We start from the raw sequence: 10,109 nt of genomic DNA on the forward strand, positions 1-10,109 counted from the left end.
ATCGAACTTTGTAAACTACATTACACTACTCAACTACATTACACTACTCATTGAATGGCCTCCCGTGTGTGTGTGTGTGTGCGCGCGCGTGTGTGTGTGTGGTTGACTGCACAGACGGACTCAACTAAGATACAGAAGGACAGGTAGGAGCTGGCAACCTTCCCCCCTTCAACAGACGAGGAGAGACAGGGAGAGATACACTAGAAAGGAGGGGGAGGATGGGTAGCTACAACGTGAGAGTATCAGACTCTCAAAAGAGCATATCTGAGGATTGGCTCCACATGCAGGAGTATCGCGCAGCTGTAATTGCCCGTTGATATATTATCGGAAAGCCGGATAACTGGAGGAGGATCTGAGGAGAAGTCGCCAAATATTGTGTTGAACGTTGGGGTTAAGTGCGTCTCCCATTCCCGTTTGCCATTATGGGAGGGATGGATCGGCAGCGGAGGGTATCCCTGGCTCTTACCTTGAACTTCCTCGCGCTGATTCTAGCCGTGTCCGCGTTGACAACCAGCTACTGGTGCGAGGGGACACGGAAAGTTGCAAAACCTTTCTGTACCGGACCGGTCACCACGAAACAGTCGTTCTGTATCAGGTTCAACAGCTCGAACATCAACGACAGCAGACTGGTCCAGTACATCTGGGAGTCCGGCGAGGACAAGTACATTATGAGGAAGTTCCACACCGGGATCTGGTTTTCGTGCGAGGAGAACGTCAATCTGACAGGTAAGAACGAGATGGTGCTTTCACTTCAACTGGAAACTCGGGGTAAAAAACAAGGTCAAATCATAACGTCAGTGATCTTCACTTCCGGACGGAGTTTCCAACTTGGAATTCCGAGTTGGATGACCGGTCAAAATATTTTTTTTTCCAGTTGGATCTAGTTTTTTCCCCCAAGTTTCCAGTTGTCTTGAACCAGGTAAGAGAAGCTAAGAGAATATACTTACTTTTTCGCGCGCCGCGATGTGACCCACCTGCACGCATGTATAGACATGAAGGAAATAGCCTAGTTTTTAAATGGAAGGTTATAATTGGGTTCGCAGAATCATGGACTATGCAAATGTGTAGGCTATGCCTATGTATTTGTTATTGTCTTTTGAGATAAATTAAATGTCCATAGTTGTTATGTGAGCTCTATTAGGTAATATGTTTTTAATTTGACTGTTTACTTTAAAGTTGAAATCTGAAATCCCAAAAATAATGTTTTGTTAAATAGCAGAAGGATGGGGTTGGGGTTGGGGAAATTGAACCACTCTCAAATTCATAGACAGAGCTATGGAAGCAAGGGCTGACCATCCATGATATCAACAACATGTTTCGAGGATGTTTGTTTACATTTAAATTACAAACGTTGGAGTAAATAAAATCTGTTTATAATTTGGGTTCTGATGGGGTACGACAGTTGAGCTAAACTCACGAGGCATGTTTAAATTATATATTTTTTCAAGAATCAATGGGTAGGCCTATATTTTTTTTAATGAAACAATCGCAGCTTGGTTAATTGATGTCCGACACAGTGACATAGCTGCGTGCATTGCATGTGAAGGGTTTTTGTAGCTATTGATAGAATTACAGTGTCCATCTCTGAAATTACCCGTTCCTTCAAAAATATTGGATAGCCTAAGTGAAAGATTTACCTTCAACGAGAGCAAGCGTGAGAAATCACATCGACAGTTGTAACATATACATATTTTAGAACGAATAGCTGTTGCTGACCGGTCATCGGATTTAAAAAATAAATACATGTTTTTTAACTAGGCAAGTCAGTTAAGAACAAAATCGCGTTTACAATGACGGCCTACACCGGCCTAACCCAGACGACGCTGGGCCAATTGTGCGCCGCCCTATGGGACTCCCAATCACGGCCAGTTGTGTTGCCTCGAATCGAACCAGGGTGTCTGTAGTGACGCCTCTAGCGCCACTTTGGATTTATGGCAGAAATACCAATTATGGCAGAAATACTGATACATTCTGAACAGAATGGATAAAATAGCCTACTGATTTTTACCGTCTCGTAAATATGCCATAAAATATTCTGCACGACAGTGTGGGAATAGGACGGAAATTCAATATGTTTGGTGTCAATCTTGTGTCACTGGGGTGGCCAACACTCATCTCGAAGAGCTGCTGGGTATGCTACGAATGCAGGCCTTTTCACACCTGAAAAATGTCCTGCAGAATAGTAGAATCAGGTGTGTTTCAACAGGGATGGTGTAAAAGACTGCAAGGGTTTTAGCCACCTTCGAAATATGATGACTGAGTGTTTGACTGTATTGTTTTTGATTGTGTGGGATATTCTATTTCAGGTGAAATCTGCAGAAGTTTCATTTATGTCACACCCTCACATGAAAGAGGTAGGTTTTGTGTAGTAACATGTTATTACATTGTAATTGATGTGTTATTAACACAATTTGCTATGCATCTGTGAATGGCTAAATTGGTGTTGTATTTTGATCGAGATTCAAGTCATCTCTTTTATAACAGGAATTGCAAGTGCAGCTCAAAAGGTGAAAATTGAACCCAGTCACTTAATAATCATGGAGTAGGTTCACATGCAGGGCTCAACGGAGATGTAAGTTATCCTTAAGGCTTATTTGGATATGTCAATTGAAAAGTGCAAACCTAACAGCATTTAAAGAAGAGTAGAAACACTGCGTTGTCCTGGGGAGCTACTGGGATTGCAGGCTTTTGTTCCTGCCCAGCATTAACACACCTGAGAAGCAGTTGATCAGTATTATCTGGTGTGTTATCCATGCTGTAGTCACTCATTCAAATTCAGCAGAGTTTGGACTTCTATAGGTCTTCAAAGAGGATGAGAGGATGGATAGAAAGAGAGAGGATGAATAGATAGCATCTCACTCTGCCAAACAGACATCTATCCTTCATTCTTTTCACCTCCTCCGTGTTGGCACACTAATTCACTACACACAAACACACACAAACATACAACCTGTCCGTGCCTAATTCAGTGCCACACGAAAGACTGTTGAATAGCTTCCTAACAGGACAAGACCAGACACACGTACTGTCTGGAATTAAATCTTCCTGTGACACTGACAGAATGAAAGAATGAGAATGACAGACACCCAAAACTGATTGTGGTTTAGTTGTAACTTCACCTGTTCTATTTGCCTGTTCAGTCTGAGAGATGTGATTAAACATGTCCAATTGTGAACTCAATTGAGTCAAATGTCACTGCCTCTGTGCCCAAAATGGGCATTATTATGACTTACTTCCATAGGGCCCTTGTTGGTTTCACGATTTGATTTCATCCAATAAGTCCATACCTTTCTGTGTGCTTTTGTGATGGAGGATATGTTGGTTAGGGAATTGCAGTTATTGAAATAGCTAAAGGGATACTCTCAGCTAGACAAACAAACAAAAAAATGAAATGTGAAAGAGACACATATGTGAGACTCATTTGCATAAATCACAGACTACCTTCAATCTTTTTCATATGCATCTTGATCCTGACGTGAAATTTAAATGAACACCTTTGATTAATATTATTGAAATCCCATGACGACCCCAGGAAAAGTAGCCGCTGCTTTTGCAGTGGCTGATGGGGATCCTAATAAATACCAATACCATTGAAGAATTTGGTCGGAACAAGTAAAAATGATTGCCCTTTCACTGAGAGAAGAATAGATTAAATTATTACCCAAGTTCTAGGCCTACTTTAAACTTAAAAATTGTAACTGTGGTTGGCAGCACTTAACATTCTACAGGTCTTATAGCAATGTAGCTAACAGTGTTATAATCTATATAATTACACTGTAATTGGTTAGTAATAACATGGATTTATTATTTATTATAAGTTGCCCCTTATTACTATATGACTACACAGTAATATAACTGTAGTAACAACATAGTTACAGCATAGTAGTTACATAGGTATTGCTCAAATCAATCAAATCAAATTTTATTTGTCACATGCTTCATTAACAACAGGTGTAGACTAACCGTGAAATGCTAACTTACGGTACTTATGGTGTTGGAGTTATGCATGGCCATGCAGTTGTGGGTGAACAGGGAGTACAGGAGAGGACTAAACAAACACCCCTGAGCGGCACCCGTGTTGGTGGTCAGCGTGACATATGTGTTTTTGCCATACTACCACCTAGGCAGCCCGTCAGGAAGTCCAGGATCCAGTTGCAGAGGGAGGTGTTCAGTCCCAGGGTCTTGAGCTTGGAGGGGACTAATGGTGTTGAATGCTGAGCTGTAGTCAATGAACAGCATTCTTACATAGGTATTCCTTTAGTCCAGGTGGGTGATGGCAGTGTAGCGTGCAATAGAGATTGTGTCATCTGTGCATTTGTTGGGGCAGTATGCAAATTGGAGTAAGTCCAGGGTGTCTGGGATGATGGTGTTGATTGGCGTTCTTGGGCAGGGTGGTCTGCTTGAAACAAGTTGGTATTACAGACCAGGCCAGGGATAGGTTGAAATTGTCAGTGAATGCTCTGGTCAGCGCATGCTCTGAGTATGCGTCCTGGTATTCTGTCTGGCCCCGCGGCCTTACGAATGTTAACCTGTTTAAAGATCTTACTCACATTGGCTATGAAGAGCGAGATCACACAGTCGTCCAGAACAGCTGGTGCTCTCATGCATGGTTCAGTGTTGCTTGCCTCGAAGCAAGCATAGAAGGCATTTAGCTCGTCTGGTCGGCTTGCATCGCTAGGCATAGTAATACCTATGTAACTACCGTTTGTAACTATGTTGTTACTACTGTGTAGTTACATAGTAATATGGGCAACTTAATGTTAAGTTTTACCCTGGCCATATCAAGGACCATTCACCCACCATCCGTAGTCCATATCAAGGATCATTCACCCACCATCCATAGCCCAGGCAGTGTGTGTGTGTGTGTGTGTGTATGTGTGAGAGTGAGCGAGCATGGTGTGTGGCGTGTGTGTCTGTCTTAGAAGGATGCATCTTCTCTGTGACAGTGAAGGTTAATGATATGGGTGAAGGGGTCACTTGTCCAACTCCCTCACCTAACCCCCCCACCCTCTTGCAATCCCCCTCTCCCCCACTCCCAACCCCTCCCTTCTCTCTCTCTCTCTCTCTCTCTCTCTCTCTCTCTCTCTCTCTCTCTCTCTCTCCCCCCCCCCACCCCTCCCCGTAGGAGTGCTGTGGCTGTGTATCGTGTCAGAATGTCTGTATATTCTCCTCCTGGCCACCGGAGGCATCCTCATGTCCATAGAGGCGTGTCACTTAGGAAACGTCATCGACGGCCTCAAACTCAACGCCTTCGCTGCCATATTCACTGTCCTGTCAGGTAACAACACACTTAACATGCTTTTTATTTTTTTTTACGTGTGCATGTGCTTCTTCCTATTGAGTCAGTCCCTTTTCTCCTCTCCCCACTGTTTTCGGTTAGGGTTAGAACAATGGTCTGTTTGTTAGTTTGCGTCTCAACCTTTTGTTCCTGACTGGGACAATAGAAACCCTGCAGATCAACACGGTCTTCACACTGACAGCTTTAGGCAGCTAAAACAGCTCACTGCTATCTATGGGGCTGCAGACTGGGCTACTCTTCCTATGAGGCTGTTTCCACCCAAGGAGCATTTGTCTTTTTCAGACAGCTGGTCTAGTTTTGTCTGGATTAGTATTGATCTGGTCCTAGTGGATGGATGTTGGCTATTAGAGGAGCACTTGCCTTCTGCAGACACAAGACTTCAGTGTTCTGTTGGATAAGTGATGGTCTAGAGTAGACTCTGGATCCATGGCGCTGGTTTGCCTGCTCCTGGTCTATGCTCAAACACTCATCAATCCAGGAGTAGGCTTAATCTGGATCCGGGAAATCAGACGATAATGTCTGAGTCGATGTTAGCTATCCTATCTGTCATCCAAACCTCAGTCTTGCATCCAGGTCATTTGTGATCGTTTGGTTTGCAGAAAAGGACCAAGAGTGAATAATGAAATGGCAGGAAACTCTTTATTTTATGTTTCCCTTTAATGGCCACCTCAAATCAACCACTGATTTAACATACATTTCAAAACACAATTCAATTGTTCGCAAAAAAAACAGTCTCGTCACAGGGGAGTTATCCTGTCCTGCTTACAAACAACAAATGTAATCAATAAAAGGGTTTACTGTTGTTCCTGTTTTTAATGTGTTAATATAGTTTATAGAGGGGCTTACACAGTTTACCTAGCTCAGCATCTTGTTGTAATGATTTCCAGAAGAATGCTAGAGGCCAGACAAACCATTATTACACTTTTTTTTATAATGGGGGTGTATGGAGAAGGAAAGGGGGATACCTAGTCAGTTGTACAATTGAATGCATCTTCCGCATTTAGCCCAACTCCTCTGAATCAGAGAGGTGCGGGGGGCTGCCTTAATCGACATTATCGGCGCCAGAGGAACAGTGGGTTAACTGCTTTGCTCAACAGATTTTTACCTTGTCAGCTCAGGGATTCGATCCAGCAACCTTTCGGTTATTGACCTAATGCTCCTTCAGGCTAGACTGGGAGAGAGGGAGTATGGAGGAAGAGAGGGGGGGGGGGGTGAAAGGAGATATAGAGAGTGGGGTATGGAGGGGGAGGGAGAGAGAGAAAGAGAGAGGTCTTTGTCTTAGCACAAACAGCCCATATGGGTGATTAACTTTATACTTTACCATTACCAAGAAGAGAACAATTACTCCAAATATTCAGCTTGGTTCACCCACCACTCTGGGAAATAAGCCTAGCTTAGTTTTAGGGAGGAAAAAAAGTTGTGTAAAGTCGTGTACTAGTAGAGGTGCTGCCTGAAGGAAGTTCTGATTGTGATTGACGGAAGACACATTGAGTACGTTTACATGCACACTAATAATCAGATATTAAACGGATTTCTGCCAGTAGACCTAGTATGCAATAGTCATGTAAACACTTCCCAGCTAACACATTTGGTTCCTTGGAAGTTGTGAGAACATATGTTTTTGATTTCACATGGGTTGTGCGAACAAAGGCATAAGTTTCCTGACCGGTAAAACTTAACGTTTTTTTAAACGTTCTGAGAACAAAAGTGAAAATTTCAATATGACTAACAATGCTAGCTTATTTTGGGTAAACTTTTTTTAATCATGCTAACACATTTATTTTTTACGGTGACACAGCGTCAATGAGATTCAAACCTATGATCTTCTGTTCTCTAACCATGGAATTAATACACCAGACACAGAGACAGTGACCGAGAGAGAGAGAGACCTCAGGACACATTCCCTGGAAACCCATGGAGGGACAGTGGGTAATCCCAGGGAGAAGGATCACTCCAGCCCTGTGCCGCGGATATTAAAAGCTTTAGGCTATATTCTCCATGCCATTGGGGTTGACTGAGTGGGTGGATATGTGGAAAGAATCTTGATCTCTTGATTGGGTGACTGAGCTGTGCTTGGGAGAAAGAGATCAAGATTGGCAGAGAGGTGGTTGCCAGCTCATTTCCCGCCAGATTTTTCCCATCGGACCCAGGATTCAAACTGCCAACCCTTTGGTTGCTGGCTCGCCTCTTTAACCGTTAGGCTACATGCCACCGTTTATTAACAATGATTGGCAGAGCGACTGGAGGTTTTGGCAGTGAGAGGGAAAGAGAGCAGAATTACAATTGCATGACTCCAAATTAGCCAACAGGCCAGTTAAGTGGTCATTCTGCCAATCCCATACACTGGCACAACTCTTCTCTGCTTAACCAAGTGCTCTAATCCAGTGGTTTCTAACTCTCGTCCAGGAGAGGTGCTACAGGGGCAGTAAGGTTTTGTTCCAGCCCAGCACTAACACACATGATTCAACTATCAACTCATCATCAAGGACTTTAGGATGAGGATTAGTGTAGCTGAATCTGGTGTGTTTGTGCTGGGATGGAAGAAATGTCTGCACGTCCTGTAGCGCTCAAGGACTACGGTAGGTTCCATTATAGCTCAACATTGTCTCCCTGTGGTGAACACTGGAACTCCACACACTTCTTTATAACGCTCTATTCTACAGCGCTGGACTAGTTTACAGTTTTCCCAATCGTGTTCAAGATATTTTGGGGTCTGTGCTCAAACGTATCTATAGCAAAACAGCAATGATTAAATGCTTAAATACATTTACATAACTTCTGATAATATTCTTGCCTTTTTACCTTGCTGGCAGGTCTTAGACCATCTTCTGCTAAACGTTAAATACAAATGTCATCAGTGAATACCGTTTTCACTGAGTATATACACATTGTTTTCATCAGAAGAGAAATGTGTGCCGCTGTCTTCACTATTTCCAGCAATCAGTAAATACTACTACACACAATTCTAAATCACCCCATCATGTTCATACCGTGTACAATATAGAGAAATATCTAGGCAATGGGGACTGTCAAAATGTATTTTTTTGAATACTGCAGATATTCAGAGAATAGGAGTAACTTTGGGTTACTCCTATGTCGTCATCTCCAATGTTGTGACCTTCCATTTTAGAGCTTTGCTTTGGTGTGGATTGAGGCCTATACTGTACATTCATATCAGATATGTTCCTCCATTTGTATTCACCGTTCCTTATTTCTATTGTGGATTGTGTTTCTGTGTGCCAATGAAAAGTCTACAAAACTGTGAGGAAACCAGCCTATGTATTGAATACATGAATTTGGATTGTGGTGATACAGATGAACGAATCCTGCACAGTGTGCTTTTTATTTTTATTTTTTTATCAGGAATAACATTTGATTTGATCTGTATTAAATTGTTTGGTGAAATATGCATGAAAGGAGAGTAATTGCCCATAATTCTGCACCATTGGATAGATGTACTCCCAATTTTGATCATCATGATTTAGTGACTGCAAAGAATATGTATTGATCCACTGGAACTTTCTGTTTTGTCTGCTTGGATTCAAGAGACAAGTATGGTTGCGTTTATCTTTTTGCAGACAGTCGTGTTCTGTTTATGAATATATTAGCGATTTTTACATTATAATATAGTTTAGATGAATGTATTTATGTTTTGAGAAGGCAAGTCCATTTTGAAAACGCATTTACAGAGTTCTGTGTCTTGTGGACTCTGTTTTGAAAATCGACAACATTGCTCCAAGAAATGCATGTACGCGATTGAGATGCTGTTGTTTTTTTACTTGACTTTCCAGGTCTACTCGGCATGGTTGCCCACATGATGTTCACTACAGCCTTCCAGCTGACAGTCAGTGTGGGGCCAGAGGACTGGAAGCCTCAGACATGGGACTACAGCTGGTCATACATGTAAGCACGCACACACACGCACGCACGCACACACACACACACACACACAGAGAAAGGTCTTTAAATCACTTGAAAAAATGTCATTTGGAGTTTTTGATTTTTATTTAATCTCCCTCTCTACCAGTCCACTTCTACACACCTGCCAATAAAGATGTGGCTTTGACGTATAAATGTTTATCTGTTCATCTCTTATCTGTTCATATTATTATTCTCTCTCTCTCTCTCTCTCTCTCTAGCCTGGCGTGGAGCTCGTTCACAGCTTGCATGGCCTCCTCAGTAACCATCATCAACCGCTACACCAAGACCATCCTGGAATTCAAACACAAGCGCAGAAACATCGAGAAGAACCTGAAGATCAAGCAGAAGCTTCTGGAGCTGGATACTGGACCAGGGGTTGGGGTGGGACACGTTGGACATGTGGAACAGGTGTGGGACATGTACATCAGCTCAGTACCCAGCTCAGGCTGCACAGCAGAGGAATTGCTGGACTTGTCCAGTAATGGAAGGAAGCTGTCCAATGCTTCAGTGTTTCTGGACCTGAATGACCTGCCGGATCCACAAAGAGAGGAGTACTGCTGAGGAGGGAACTATAGGAGACTGATCAAGGCACGCACAAGTACACATATACACACAAACAAAAACACATACACACAAATGACTGCCACCCAATTTACAAACCAAATAGCAACTGTGACTTCGTGTTAGAGGAAATCCAACTCCAAGTTTCCCTGATGTTCCAAGCCGAGGTAGAGATGGGTTGAGGATGAGAGAAATGGATAGCAGAGGATGCAGTAATAAATGGTAGAAATGGAAAGGCAGAGAGGAGAAATGGATAGAGGAGAGATGGATAAAGGATGATTTCAGGAAAATATATATATAAGTGTGTGTGTGTGTGTGTGTGTGTGTG

The 10,109-nt window shown here is 42.7% G+C and overlaps 1 protein-coding gene across 1 annotated transcript; it reads left to right on the forward strand.

Annotated features, from left to right (window-relative positions):
* The first annotated feature begins 337 nt into the window (after positions 1 to 337).
* On the forward strand, positions 338 to 10,109 carry gsg1l2b (gsg1-like 2b). Its single transcript, XM_029685626.2, has 5 exons — positions 338 to 726; positions 2,307 to 2,354; positions 5,126 to 5,278; positions 9,091 to 9,202; positions 9,439 to 10,109. Exons 1-5 carry the CDS (start codon positions 423 to 425, stop codon positions 9,779 to 9,781), a joined length of 960 nt encoding a protein of 319 aa, XP_029541486.1. The 5' UTR covers positions 338 to 422; the 3' UTR covers positions 9,782 to 10,109.

Source organism: Oncorhynchus nerka, linkage group LG16 (genome assembly GCF_034236695.1).
Source record: "Oncorhynchus nerka isolate Pitt River linkage group LG16, Oner_Uvic_2.0, whole genome shotgun sequence".
NCBI classification, from domain to species: domain Eukaryota; kingdom Metazoa; phylum Chordata; class Actinopteri; order Salmoniformes; family Salmonidae; genus Oncorhynchus; species Oncorhynchus nerka.

Excerpts from the sequence above, each read along its gene's own strand:
- gsg1l2b (XM_029685626.2), top strand. The coding sequence starts at position 423 with ATGGGAGGGATGGATCGGCAGCGGAGGGTATCCCTGGCTCTTACCTTG. Across the intron at positions 5,279-9,090 it reads CATATTCACTGTCCTGTCAG|GTCTACTCGGCATGGTTGCC; the intron begins GTAACAACACAC and ends TTGACTTTCCAG. Across the intron at positions 9,203-9,438 it reads GACTACAGCTGGTCATACAT|CCTGGCGTGGAGCTCGTTCA; the intron begins GTAAGCACGCAC and ends CTCTCTCTCTAG.